We start from the raw sequence: 14,360 nt of genomic DNA on the forward strand, positions 1-14,360 counted from the left end.
TGTGGCATGGGGGAAGCCCCCACGCCTCGACCCCGCTCTCCGGCAGGAGCGCTGGGAGGGGAGGTGGTGTGGGGGGGGCCTGCAGGCAGAAGGGGTGGGGTGGGGCCCCCTCTCTGGCTCAGGGCCCCACAAACCCCTCATCCAACTCCGCTCTTGCTATACCACTAATAACGTCCACCAGCAGATCTGACAGCCCTTTGTGAGGGAGGGCAGCACTGTTACCCCCATTGTACCGAGGGGGGAGCCAGGCCACACCCATGTCCCTCGAACGTATAAAATTTAGAGGAAACCACATGGGCACACTTGAGTTCCAGATCAGTTTGTTACTAACTAGGTACTAGCTACAAATGTACAAGGCCTAGGGACACATTGCTGCTGGGTTAGGGGCTGGTGGCTTCCACCCCAGCAGACACTAGGAAAGGCACACTGCCCCGTTCCTGTCCACGACAACCCTCCCTTCCTTACAGAACGGGGCCAGGACTTCATGAGACACACGCTGGTAGTGGGACAGCTGGCATGGGCACCTCTGAGGCTGGGGGAGAACAGGCACTGTCCTGTTGTACATGAGCACGCTGGGCCCCATTAAACAGCGCTGCGCAGGCTGATGCCAATGCACGCCGCACTGTCCCTTTGGATGAAAGGCGCCACATAAGTGCAAGAGCATGAAAAGGCATTGCTGGTTGTGCCCTCGGTAACGGTACGTTTACTTGCAGTTACACTGTTCAGCCACAAGATGGCATGGTGTGCTGCCTGGCATTCCTGATGGGGTCTGGCTGGGCTGGTAAAGCCCAGCAAGGCTGGTGCGCGAGCTGTGTGGACCCTCTGGGCCTGTGGTGTCTCGTCAGCTGTGTAGAACAGCTCTCTCCTGCGGCCCAAGGGCTGGGAGTCCCTGGCCTGGGACCGCTGCGGAGGGCGCAAAGGATGACAGCGAGGCAGCGGGTCAAAAATGCAAACTACAGTTTACTTGGCCGGGCACCGATGAGTTGAAAAGAGAAACCCACCTTCCCCCATCAGGATATACAATAACCACAGAAGCCGAACCTCTCACATCGGCCGGCCGGCTGGTCCCTGAGGAAGGCTTCCAGTGTGGAGGGGAGGGGAGAGAGATTGGGCCCTGGTCCTTTAATCAAGTTCTAAGGGCTGGAGGGGGAAGCACCTAAAGCCGCACGGCTGCTGGGCTGCTCCATGCCCTGGAGGGACCGCTCCATCCGGCAGCCTGCTGAGCTGGGGGCCAGCTCCAAAGCCCAGTGACTCCCATGGGTGTTGGGGTGAGTTCCAGCTCCTCCCCTTGGGCCTGGCTGGGGTCCTGCGGGGCTGGAATGTCAGACTCCAGGGACAGAGCTGGGAAGGGCGAGGGGGGTGGGCTTGACTTCTTTCCTCGGCACTTGTTGGTCCGAAGGGGCCAGGGGCTGGCTCTGTTGCAGGCCTGCAGACTTCGGGAAGGGCCCCCCCGTCAGAGATGAGGCGCCTCCCTCCCGCCCACTCGAGAGCCCTGAGGCCACACTGACATCAGCAGGCGTTGTGCACAGTTCCCTGGGCTCTGGCCTCCCAGCGCATTAAAGCACAGGTGTGCCAGGCTCACCTTGGCCCGGCAAGGGCAGGGCTGTCATTCTAACCCGAAGGCTCCTGCGTCAATTGCAGGTGGTGGGGAGGGCGGGGTGCCGAGGGTCATTGTGTATTCAGATGCCAATCAGCCGACGCCACCCCGGGCTGGAATTCTAGGTCCAGGCCCAAACTTCCCCAGCGATCAGGAGGAGCATGGCTCGGGGCCCAGCCCTGCACTCATGTGAACCTGGAGCCGCAGCGCAGGCGGGCCGGGAACACCACCATCACGTTCCCGCTGATAGGACAGACGGGCCCTGTTCCCTACGCTGGGGGTAAAGAAATGGAATCAAAGCAGGGGGCCCATTAGCCAGGAAGGGGATCGTCTTTGTTTCTCAAGGGCTTTTTAATCCCTGCGGCTCGGTAAATGGAGCTTGGCTCTCATCACGGGATTGCCCTGCCACTCGCTCCTCCAGTTATTTTGGCTTCATAAATAGTTGCAGGAGGTGAATAAAGCCCGCGAGAAACAAATGACCAAGGTGCCCTGAGTGTCCCCAGTGCCCAGCCCCATGCACCAGGCAGCTGCCTATTGGAGTTAATAGAAACGCCCCTTTGATTGGCAGGAGCAGAGGGTGTGGCTTGTGCTCCCCTTCTTCTCCAGCTGTTGCGCTGTGTCCTGTAAAGTCAGCCACAGGGAAGTGGGAAGAAACAGGGCAGGGCAGGCCAGGCTGGATACCCCACACAGGGAGCACGGATCCTCTCCTCTCCCAGGGCTGGGGATCCTAGAGCACCAGGGTGAGCGTGTGGGAGGCTGGGGCCTGGGGCGTGTGACAGGGATGCTGGGTTTTGGGGCACGTAGGGGACGCCAGGCAGCAGGGTGTGCGATGGGGACGTTGGGGTTCAGGGAGTGTAGGGGACACTAGGGCTGGGGTATATAGGGGAGGCCGGGCAGCAGGGTGCGTGATGGAGATGTTGGAGGTTGGGGAGCGTAGGGGACGCTGGGGCTGGGGTATATAGGGGAGGCCGGGCAGCAGGGTGCGTGATGGGGACGCTGGGGCCTGGGGTGCATAGGGGACACTGGGGCTGGGGTATATAGGGGAGGCCGGGCAGCGGGGTGCGTGATGGAGATGTTGGAGGTTGGGGAGCGTAGGGGACGCTGGGGCTGGGGTATATAGGGGAGGCCGGGCAGCAGGGTGCGTGATGGAGATGTTGGAGGTTGGGGAGCGTAGGGGACGCTGGGGCTGGGGTATATAGGGGAGGCCGGGCAGCGGGGTGCGTGATGGGGATGTTGGGGGTTGGGGAGCGTAGGGCTGGGGTATATAGGGGAGGCCGGGCAGCGGGGTGCGTGATGGAGATGTTGGGGGTTGGGGAGCGTAGGGGACACTGGGGCCGGAGTATATAGGGGAGGCCGGGCAGCGGGGTGCGTGATGGGGACGCTGGGGCTGGGGTATATAGGGGAGGCCGGGCAGCGGGGTGTGTGATGGAGATGTTGGGGGTTGGGGAGCGTAGGGGACACTGGGGCCGGGGTATATAGGGGAGGCCGGGCAGCGGGGTGTGTGATGGGGACGCTGGGGCTGGGGTATATAGGGGAGGCCGGGCAGCGGGGTGCGTGATGGAGATGTTGGGGGTTGGGGAGCGTAGGGGACACTGGGGCCGGGGTATATAGGGGAGGCCGGGCAGCGGGGTGTGTGATGGGGACGCTGGGGGTTGGGGAGCGTAGGGTCGGGGTATATAGGGGATACCGGGCAGCAGGGTGCGTGATGGAGATGTTGGAGGTTGGGGAGCGTAGGGGACGCTGGGGCTGGGGTATATAGGGGATGCCGGGCAGCGGGGTGTGTGATGGCGAGGGCACGGGGTGCATACATGGGATGTGAGGTTTCAGGGGATGCCCGCGTGCTGACCGCTGAGCCCAGGACGATGGCCTGCGGGAAGCTCTGGGCTCCTATGGGGAGGCGGCTGGCGAGTGAGGCCGGGGCACGTCGCTGGGGGGCTGGGGTGGAGCCTGCGACGGGGGGATGTGGTGGGTATCGTACTCCCTCTCTCTGAAGGACCCGGCGCGTGGCTCCTCCGGGACCGCGGGCTCCTCTCGCCGCCAAAGCTTAAAGCTGTAAACAATCCACAGACACGCAGCTGGTGAGCAGCTCCCGGGCCCAGCGCCCAACCCTTCTCCCGCAGCGCCAGGCCGAGTGGCTGCTGGGGGCCCTGCGTCTACTCTCATAGCCCAGTGCTGGGGGGGGTGGGGAGCGCGGCCGGGGCACACCGCGGACCTCTGACCCCAGGGTAGCTGAGCAGAGAGGGTCGGTGCTGCGTGAGTGCCAGGTGGGGAGGGCAGCTCACTCGCCATTCCCCAAAGGACGCACATCCAGAGCCTTCCCACTGGCCTGGGCTCACAGATTCCCACCCCCCCCCCCAGTCGAGCCAGTCTCTGCTCCAAGGCTCAGCCGGGCTGCGCCTCCTTCTGGGCGTCGGCACTCACCACTCGTAGGCGACCGTGCACAGGAACAAGATCACCAGGACGCCGATGAAGCTGGAGAGGATGGAAGTGATGACGACCATGGTGCCGCTGCGCCTCCCGGGCCAGGTGTCGATGGAGCGCGCCTTGCGACCTGGGGCACACGGCAGGGGAAGTTTTCACCGCAGGCATGGAGGGGGTCGGGGAGGGCAGGGAGCCGACAGGGACGGTGGTGGGGACTGAAGGGATCCATCAGGGAAGGGAGGAGAGGAAATAGGGAGGAGGATGGCGGAAGCTGGGATCATTTAGGGCCAGCTCCCTTAGTGCTGCTCAGACAGTCACTTCCCTCCCCCAGGTTTGTATGGGTGGCACGGTGCCCCGGTAGCTCAGTGTCCGATTCCCAATAGGGAGCTGTAATGTAGCCTGGTCACTCAAGGCTTCTGACTGAGTATCAGGCTGTAAGGGCCTATAGAGAGGTGCAGAGCTGTTCTACTGACTCACCCGGGCAACTAGACCAGGCGGGCCCAATTAACTACAACTCAAGAGTTTAAAAGACTGAGTATCTCTGAGCCGGGAGGGACAGGGGGCCTGCAAGGAGACACCCTGGGAACTGCCAGTTCTGGCTGGTACGTACCATCCTAACAAGCCCGAGGAAGCGTGCAGAGGGTGAGTCAGGAACCCAAGTCCCTATGTGCTGCCTTGAGAGTGGGGGTGGGATCATCCCCCTTTACAAGGCTTAAAGGAGACAAGAACCCTCCCCCAAGATGCTTACAACGCAGGGTTACCTTGCTTCAGTATAATTTGTTGGGACCATCTTGTCTCTGCCTTGGACCCATTGGTATCCAGGATGAGAAATTTCACTCTGAAAGAGCGGGCGAGAAAAGGAGAGAGAAGGCCAGTGACATTTGGCAGGGCTCCAGCCCAGCCCACGTTGGAGCATCAGGGATGCAGGTGCAAACGGCAAAGCCATGTAGACCTCTCACGCTTGGAGAGCAAAACTGACCCAACTTGTCACCGACAAATCCTAGGTCTGTCTGTCTGTCCATAGGCTGTCTCCAGACAGCTGGCCCAAGACACCATCGATTGGATCCTCTGCTGGTACATCTCAATGCAGCTCGACTGAATTCAATGGAGCTATGGTGAATGACACCAGTAGAAGATTTGGCTCTTTCTCCTTGCCATCACCTTTACCCCGACTCCTAGTTCTTCAAGGCTGGAAGGGCCCATTCTGATCATGTAGCTGGACCTCCTGCAGAACCTCCCCCACTCATTCCCGGGTCGAGCCCCTAACTCCTACTTGTGCCATAGCATCCTTGTTAGAAAGCCATTTGCTCCGGCCTTAGAGACTTCAGGAGATGGAGACTGCCCTGGGTCGCAAGTGGTTAATTACCTTCACTAGTAAATACTTATGCCTTATTCCTAATCTGAATTTGTTGAGTCTCAGCTCCCAGACAGTGGATTTTATTCTGACTTTCTCCTCTAGATTAAAGACCCCCAAAGCAGATATCCAGTATTATCCGCCTTTGGAATATCAGGACCTAGGTACGACAGTGATCGGCAGGTGCAGTGTATGCTAAGAGGGACACTCAGACTGCCGGGGTTAAGGATACGATTTAGTCACAGAGGTCACAGATTCTGTGACTTTACCGGACCTCCATGACTTTGGCTTCAGCTGTCAGCAGTGGGGACAGAGCTGGGGCTTTACGCCCCCCACCCCACTGCAGCCAGGGGTGGAGCTGTATGCCCATCCCCCATGGTGGTGGGACTTGGGCTGTCAGTCCCCCGGCCCGCTAGGGTGGGGCTCGGGCTCTTAGCCCCCCCCACTCCCAGGGTCCAGCTGTCATTCCCGTCTCCAGCCCCCTCTTCCCCACCTTATGGCTCCAGTGAATTTTTATTTATTGCCCGTGACATTTACTAAAAATAACAGTGACAAAATCTTAACCTTAGTCACGGTCTATGGAATCAAAGTCCTCCTTAAGCAGGAGGTATTTGTTAAAGAATACAGCTACTGACTAGAGACACAAACAGGTTGCCACACAGCTCAAATTCCAGCATGGTTACCCTTGTTTACCAGGGACCACGCCCTGCCTGCAAGTGTATGGAGCACAGGGAGACATCTAGTGGCTGAATGTTATTCCGCAAGGAACCTATCCTCACAAACACGAGGAACTGTAGTTCTGAAGTAGAAGAGAGGTTTGTTCTCTATCTTTCTGTGTACGTAGAAACCTCCAAAATGCAAAGCCCCCTGGTGCCAGCAAATTTCCTGGGTGAGATCCTGCCCTGAGATACACCTGCACAACCCCACTAAAGTCAACGGGCTGGAAGGATGTATACTAAAGGCAGAATCTAATTCTCCGCTCAGGTAGCCGGCACGGGGGTCTTCTCTGGTTACTTCCCTGGTGATGCCCCTTTCCCCAGCACCATGTGGGATTAGATATCTGCAAACCACTCCACCCGCCATGCTCAGGAGTTGGTGTCTTAAGACAGGGGCTGGGGAGCAAGGGGAGAATGGAAGAACAGTGAGAAGAGAGAAGGAATGCCCTTTTCCTGACGGCAGGTGAGGAAGAGCAGGTGCCTCTTGCATCAGGACTGAGAGGACGGCAGAAATGACCACACTGGGTCACTTATCGTTAAAGAGCCAGTTAATTACAAAAGGCAACTGAGTGGCTGGAGTGGGAAGAGGTGGCAGAGCCAGCCCTGTGATCTAGGAGCCAGGATCTAGCAGGCTCCTTAAACTTCCTTGCACCCAGCCAACGCAGCCACAAAGAGTGGGTTAAAAAGAACCAGGAGCCTCCTTAGCAAATGAGTGAGTTCTAGACTGGGAAAGAGCAAGTTTGATGGTGTGAAGGTTGCCGGGGGTGCTGCACCGATCGGAGGAGACAGAACGCCAGAGAGGGTGGGAATGGAGGAACAAGGGGAGTTAACATTATCAGGAATCTCCTTGGGGCAGGGACCATCTGTCTAACCTGTGTGTGTACAGCACCTTGCACAGCGGGGCCCTGGTTCAGGACAGTGGTTCCTAGGTGCTACTGCAAATACAGGTGATCTCTAATCTCTAACTATATGGGACTGAGTCCGCTGCCTGCCTGGCAGTTACTCCTGATTTCCGCTGTGTGAGGGAGAGGGCAGCCAGGCCCCTATCTGCTGGGCTACCTGCGTTCAGACTGTCGTACCTGTAAGGCCCGGGATGAGGCAGGGGTCCGTTGCAGTACTCCAGGCTGCGGTCGTCTTTGCAGGACGTGTCACTGCCAACCCGGAGCACGCTAGGGGCCCTGTTTTCAGCACATGGGTAGAAGGCTATGGAAGTCTTCAGCGTCATGTAATGGAGAGCAGTCGATAGCTTCTGGTAGGGAGGGATTTGGATCTGTGAGGTTGGATTTTTGAAATGGGATGTGACTGCAGATGAAAAAGAAGAGAGTGTTACCGGATTAGGCGGGAAGGCTGGGCTGGTGGTCAAGGTACTTGACTTGGGAGATGGTTGTTCCATTCCCAGTTCTGCCACTGACTCCCAGGCTGGCCCTGGGCAAGTCACTTAATCCCACAGTGCCTCCGTTTCCCCATATGTAAATCCTTCGTCATATCACAGATGTGCTGGGAAGCTAAATCCATTGGTGCTGAGTGGCACAGGTGCTGTGGAGATAGGGAGCCTAGAAAAGCCCCTAAATACTTTGAATAAACCTGCACCCCAAACCCCATAAGTATAGAAAGGCACAGGTTCGGAATGGGGATCATTTCAGGGCAGACCCCTGACTGTTATGGTCATTGCTTGAGCAAACTCAGCATCCCCTGTGGCTGTGAGTAAGGATGGAGCTTGGGTTTATCTGCACGGAAAGCACAAGCTGCTACTCCTTGGGCCAACATAGGATCTACATTAGCTAGAGCAGTGTTAGGGCTTGTGACCTGAACAGGGATCTGTCTTCACTGCAGAGTTAACTCTGGCTTTTACTCATGGGTTGCCCCTAGCCCTCCTCCCGTCCACATACCAAACCCTCTCACCCCAATTGTGTGGCGTTTTTCAACCCGACTAACTGACCCAGCCGGGGGTATAGGCTCAAACCCGGGGGGAGGCTTTCCCTCAGGCGAACCACCTGTCCATTTTCCAGTGGGGACACAGGCTGAACCACACCAGTGCTGATAACTGTGCTGCCTTCCCACGAGTCACGCCGTGCGCCCAGGAGGACAGACACGTTCTCCCCAATTCACTGGGCCGCAGTCAGAGCCGCTCAGCTCACTGCAGCGCTACGAACCATGGGACGGGCCCCCCGAAGTTACTTGGCAGCAGGACTGCTGACACCTGGGCAAGGCTAACCCGGGTGCTCAGATCCAGGAGCTGATCACCTGAGTTAACTCTGCAGTGAAGACCTTCCCTAGATCTGACCGTCTGCTCGGTGGGTGGGGACCGTGTCCAGCCCAGCTGCTGCATTACCAGCTGTCTTGCCAATGACGCCAACGGCCAGCACCTCAGGGCCTAAGTGTTCGTGTCGCAGTGTGAACGGAAGCACGAGGGATGGCCCACGGGTGGGTATTCTCCTGCTGCGAGCGCCTTCCCCGGCAAAAATTCCGCCCCATGCACATTAGGAACCAAAATCGCGAGAGTGGCCCGTAGGTGGCACATCGCCAGGCCGTGTGCAGTGAAACCCTTGTGCCTGAAGCCTGCGGGTCCCAGCGAGGGAGCTGCCACGCCGGGACAGAGAGCAGTGCGTCGCAGCGGGCACGGAGAACGGGCTAACGCTGCAAATCGGCACCAGCTGCAGCAGAGACACACGCTGCCTGGTTGAAATGCACAGGACGTCTGCGATGTCCCAGTGCTGGGGGATGGAGCCAGGACGCAAGACGCTGCGTCTACACTGCAGAGCAGTCTTCTGTCAGCATAGCTGCGTCTACACTGCGTTGGCACAGGGACAGTGGTTTTTCCACAGAGCCAGCACAGCTAGGCGGGATCCGTTTTAAGGGCGGACCGGGCTTTATTCTACAAAGGCAGAGCGCCCTCGGCGGAAACGGGGCAGTGGGTAATGAACGTGAGATCACTGCCAGGCTGGCTGGGTTAGGCATCAGAGGATTCTTGCTCCCCTAGGAATGCCGGCAGGTGGTCAGCGTCTCGATCTGCCGCGGGATTTTTTCAAAGGGCTTGGCAAAGCGATCCTGTTGTCCCCATGCTCAGAGATGAGCAATCCAAAGTCCCGCTCCAGGGCGTAAGGGGACGGCTGCAGGGGTATTTCCCCTCCATTCACAGCATTGTGCAATTGGCTAGGTGCATAATGGAGCAGGTGTTCTCCTGAAGCCGCAGCTAGAGGCGAGATACCAAACCTGAAGGACCAGCGGCCTGATCCGGTGTGGCAAACCCCACATTCCTAGGAATCTCTAGGGCCCACCCGAAAATTTCATGCAAACACTTATTTCACTGAACTCATTTAAATTAGGGGCCAGGGTGTCCTTTGGCTCCCTCTACCGCTTGGCTGGGCACAGTGCAGCTCATTTGGATGGCAGCTTTCCACCCTGCCTGACTCGGGCCTGGCCAGAGGATCTTATTTAACTTCCCGCTAGCTCAGGCCTCCACGAATGGAGGCAGCCAAGTTCAGAGGTTGCTTTTGAAAATGTGAGCCTCCGTGACTAGCCCAAGGCCGCAGAGTGAGTCGGTTGCAGAGCCAGGACTAAAACGCAGGCGTCCTAGTGCCGTGCTCTGACCCCGTTGCCTTTACTAGGGCAGGGAGTAACCCCTTAGAGCGGAGACACAGCCCTACAATCTCTCAAGCGAGATGGAGGAAGGAAAAGCCAGAAGGGGAATAGAGGCGCCTGTGAACTTCCTCCTCAGACAGTGCCATATCGGGGCTGGCAAAGGCTGTTGTAGGCACAGGGAAAGGTGTCTGGCGGGATCTGGAGCCACACGTACCGTTAGTGAAGGCAACGACCAGCCAGATGTCATCGGTGCTGTTCACGTACTGATCGAAGATGCAGATGGGCTGGTCCAGCGTGAAGGTGGTCGCGGTGAGCTTCCCTTCCAGCGACTTGGCAGTGATCTGGGGCGTGTAGGGGACCGTCTCTGGAGAAACAAATGCACAGAGTGAGGCCGCGAGGCTGGAGGTGGATACGGGGCCCAGCAGAGAGGGGGGCGGGGAACCCAACGCTTCTCATTTCCCGCTGAATGCAGCATTGTCACCGGGCTGATGGGCCCACGGCAGCGGTGACCATGAGTGTGTGGCAGCCGGTGAGCTGTGACGGCTGCTTACCCTGCTGCCCAAGATGGGCTCAGGGTTCCCTTGGGCTCCCCTCGGTCTCTCCTCTCACACGCCAACTGCCCCTCTTTGTGGCAGGGACCGACGCTTTGTTGCAGGTCCCTACAGCTCCTAGCTGGTCCATGCCTGGGGCACGACCACCCAAATACACCAACACTTTGAAGCGGTGTAACAGAGCCAAATCTGGTCCTCGGTCTCCGAGCAGAGACCACCCACCAGGGCGCTCGTTAATAGCGCCAGTCCTCGTGCCCATTTCACACAGGCGACCAAGGGGCTGATGGCTCTGGTCAGCTCGGTTCTCTGCTGACCTGGAGCAGACCTGAATCCATGTCCGAGATACGAGAGGCTCAGTCGTGCACGACCAGCACCCTAGCGTGTGCCTTAGCACGCGTCGCAAAGGGATTGGACGTGGCTCCGGATCACAAGCAGATCCAGCGTTATCATCCGTAATGCTGAGGGATCTAAGGCTTCGAGCTTCTGGGCACAAACCCGGGCCTCTGATCACAAGCCGGAGTCACTGAAATGGACCCTACTGGCATTTGGGGCCTGCTCCTCAGCTGGCGTCATTTGGCTACTGGGGTAAACGGGCATTGCTCCATTGACTTCCCTGGAGCAACCCCGATTTACACCAGCTGAGGATCTGGCCCTCAGCATCCAATGTGACGGACGACCCCCCACTCCAGCGCTGGAAAGAGCTTCCTGCAGACCCACTAAGCTCAGTCTCTTAGAGCAGTGGGAATCCGGAGTCAAGCCAGATTCGCACTGGTGTAGCTGAGCGAAGCTCACCCCCCCCCCATATGAAATTAGAGCAGCCTGTCGGGGAGAACCGGGGCCCCCGCTAAGTGTGCTGCTAAGCTGGAGGGACAGGGTGGGTCCCCGCGGCTGCCATCCTGCAAGGCACAGGGGAGTCCCCGTTGACATGGGCCCGGCAGCTGGTGATGTCGTGTGGTGTCAGTACCCTGCCTGTCCCTGGGGGGGCAATGTCGTCCCGACCCACTGTGATGTTGTGACTCGAACCCAGCCGCGTCATGACGCAGCAACACAATAGCACCAGCGGGTCACTGCGCCCTGCTGGGCAAACACAAACCCTCGCCAGAGCGCCGTCTCTGCTGACGTGCTCTCCGGGCCTAGGACCTCCGTGCTGGAATGGCCGCCTGGACCCCACATCCCCTGGTGGTGCTGTGGGTGTGGTAGTGCCTGGGAGCCCTGCTGCCCCACGGAGCTCACCTGCTCTGGCACGACGTGGGCAGCGCCAGCTTCTGGGATCATGTGTTCCCCTCGGGCGTGGAGGGGCCTGAGAGGGCAGTTCGGCCTCCACAACCCAGCCAGCCCTGTGGCCTCTCTGCTGCGGCTGACCACAAAGGGCTATTTGGTGACGGGGGCAGCAGGGACCTGGACCGAGTCCGCAGGCAGGCACCAAATCGCTGCCCGAGACAGCCGCTGTCAGTCGTTCCCACAATGGGCTGGCTCAGAAGCCATGTGCCTGAGGTGCAAGGCTCTGTATCCCCATCGCCGTCCAAGCACTACAGACCCACCTCCTGCCCAGGCTAGGCTGAGGGACCGTGCCTGTGACAAGGCCCCTGCCCCCCTCGCCAAGGGAAAGCCCCGGTGGAAGCCAGCCTGGGTCCATCCTGAAGCCGGGGCTGCCTTCCCCAGCAGGGAAACTGCTCAGACTGGAGCTAACGAACTCGCCAAGTGTTTGATTGCGCCAAATGCCTTGGAGGTCAAGGAGGCCCCGCAGTGGGCTTCGGCTCAGGCCCCAAACTGCTTCCCAACACCTGTCTGAGCAGGGGTTTAACAGCTCCCAATACACGCAGGGGGTTGGAGTCCCCCGGCAAAGACCTTCTGGGGAAGAAAAGTCCCCCAGATTCTCTCCCTCTGCTAAGTATTTAGGGGAAAAGACCCTTAGACTCCACAGCTTTCCTCTCCTCACCTCACCCATTCACCCCACGGCTTCTCCTTTCCTCTCCCCACCCCATAGCGTCCCTCCCCATCCACCCACCTCATAGGATCCCCCTCTCAGCCCATTCACCCCACAGCTTCTCCCTTCCTCTCCCCACCCCATAGCGTCCCTCCCCATCCACCCACCCCACAGCTTCTCCCTTCCTCTCCCCACCCCATAGCGTCCCTCCCCATCCACCCACCCCATAGCGTCCCTCCCCACCCTTCCACCCCATAGGATCCCCCTCTCAGCCCATTCACCCCACGGCTTCTCCCTTCCTCTTCCCACCCCATAGAGTCCCTCCCCATCCACCCATCCCATAGCATCCCTCCTCACCCTTCCACCCCATAGGATCCCCCTCTCAGCCCATTCACCCCACAGTTTCTCCCTTCCTCTCCCCATCCCATAGCATCCCTCCCCATCCACCCACCCCATAGCGTCCCTCCCCACCCTTCCACCCCATAGGATCCCCCTCTCAGCCCATTCACCCCCCGGCTTCTCCCTTCCTCTTCCCACCACATAGTGTCCTTCCCATCCACCCACCCCATAGCGTCCCTCCCCATCCACGTGCCCCATAGGATCCCCTCAGCCCATTCACCCCACAGCTTCTCCCTTCTTCTCCTGACCCCACAGCGTCCTTCCTCACCCATCCATCCCCAAACCTCCCCTTCTCTGCCCATTCACTTCATAGCGTCCCCCGTCCCCCCGCAACCACCCCGTAGCTTCCCTCTCCCTCCGCCCACCCCATCGCTCTCCCTTCTCTCCCCATCCCCAGCGGGCAGCACCCCCAGACCACTATCGGCTGTTAGAGTCAAAAATTCACCTAGGACCCTGCCCGCGCAGATCCCAGTCAGCACCAGCAGCAGCAGCGGTATCTCCATCGCAGCAGAGGACAGCCTGTGTGTGTCTTGGCCTGACCTGGAGCACGCAGCTGGGACAGCGAGGTCCCCTGTGCCTCGCTCTGTGTCCTGGGCACTACTGTGAAGAGGATGCAGAGGGGAAAGATCTCCCCCCACCACTTCCCCGCCCCCACCCCCAGTTCAGATATGTCCCTGCCCCCAGGGTCGCTGCTGTGCCCTCCAGTTCCCAGCCACCTGCATTCCTCGCTGGGGGATCGAGGCCCAGATAGCAAGCAGGTCGGGCCGGTTCTTCAGCAGAGCTCCAGGGCCCCAAAGGCTGGCAATGACTCGCGGCCGTGCCCCTCTGGAGGCTGGGCTGGGCTCGCCCAGGGCCTGCAACCTTCCGCTCAAGCCCAGGCAGGCTCGCAAGGGTGGAATGAACGTCCCCATGGCCGGTTTCCTTGCGCGTTGCCTTGCTCCACCCGGCCCTCAGCGGCTGAACTGACTCCCAGGCTCTTGTTGTTGCACCCCAGGGGCCTGGAGCCGAACCCCACTCACCTGGGAAGGCAAGAGGCCGAGCTCCGGGCAAGGATCCCTGGCCTTTGTTCTGCCGGAGCGTCACAATGGCCCCTTCTGGTCTTAAAAGCCCTGAAGTTGAGGGGGGTTTGGCAGTGTCTTCATAGCCCCCCGTCCGCTCACACCCATTAAATGACCCTTGGCGGTAGCAGGGTATTGCTGATGGAGACACAGGGAGGTGTAGGACCAGCATGGTCAGAAGGGCTCAGCACCCACCCCCGGGCCAGATTTTCGGCCCATCGGCTGCTCAGATCCTTCCGACATCTGTCCCCTCGTTAGGTGCCTGCAGTGGAGCGGGGCTCTTTGAACCCCTAGCCCATTGCGGGGGCCTGAACGTCAGCACCCAGGTGCCTTTTCCTCCGTCACCCAGCAGGGCGACTGTGGAACTAGACGTTGAACGCGCATCTCCCGAGTCCCAGTCCAACGTCTGGGCTGCCAGGCCACCTGTCCTGAACCCACTCCAGCTTCAGCCTTATTCGACTGGGGTTAATCTCTGGAGTGGACAGACCCAAACCCACACATCCTTCCACGCCAGGTCCGGTTCAACTCCAGCTCCGAGCGTTATGCCTCAGGCCTCTGATTATAAACAGAACCGGGGTGATTAGTGGATGGAGAGCGCTCTTCATTCATGCATTTCACAGTGTTTTACACAGATGGGTCAACAGCGTTATGCCCATTTTATAGATGGGGAAACTGAGGCACCGAGCCTTCCAGAGCTGACATTCCCAAAGTGGGCTCGAATTCTGAGTGGCTCAGTATTTGAGCCTCATGGCTTC

At 59.3% G+C, this 14,360-nt stretch overlaps 1 protein-coding gene across 1 annotated transcript; it reads right to left on the bottom strand.

Moving 5' to 3' along the window:
- Nucleotides 1-3,484: 3,484 nt before the first annotated feature.
- On the bottom strand, nucleotides 3,485-13,129 carry LOC128825703 (uroplakin-3b-like). Its single transcript, XM_054008445.1, has 6 exons — nucleotides 12,993-13,129; nucleotides 9,885-10,034; nucleotides 7,168-7,390; nucleotides 4,780-4,856; nucleotides 4,019-4,148; nucleotides 3,485-3,647 (listed from the first exon to the last, which is right to left on the bottom strand). The coding sequence occupies exons 1-6, from the start codon at nucleotides 13,048-13,050 to the stop codon at nucleotides 3,485-3,487; spliced, it is 801 nt and encodes a 266-aa protein (XP_053864420.1). The 5' UTR covers nucleotides 13,051-13,129.
- Nucleotides 13,130-14,360: the final 1,231 nt, after the last annotated feature.

The sequence above is a fragment of the Malaclemys terrapin genome, chromosome 18 (assembly GCF_027887155.1).
Source record: "Malaclemys terrapin pileata isolate rMalTer1 chromosome 18, rMalTer1.hap1, whole genome shotgun sequence".
NCBI lineage: Eukaryota > Metazoa > Chordata > Testudines > Emydidae > Malaclemys > Malaclemys terrapin.

Bases quoted from the DNA above. Each gene is read 5' to 3' on its own strand.
- LOC128825703 (XM_054008445.1), bottom strand. From the start codon at position 13,050: ATGGAGATACCGCTGCTGCTGCTGGTGCTGACTGGGATCTGCGCGGGC. The intron at 4,857-7,167 runs GTACGACAGTCT...CCGCTCTTTCAG, and splicing joins CCTCATCCCGGGCCTTACAG to AGTGAAATTTCTCATCCTGG. The intron at 4,149-4,779 runs GTAACCCTGCGT...CGTGTGCCCCAG, and splicing joins ACAAATTATACTGAAGCAAG to GTCGCAAGGCGCGCTCCATC.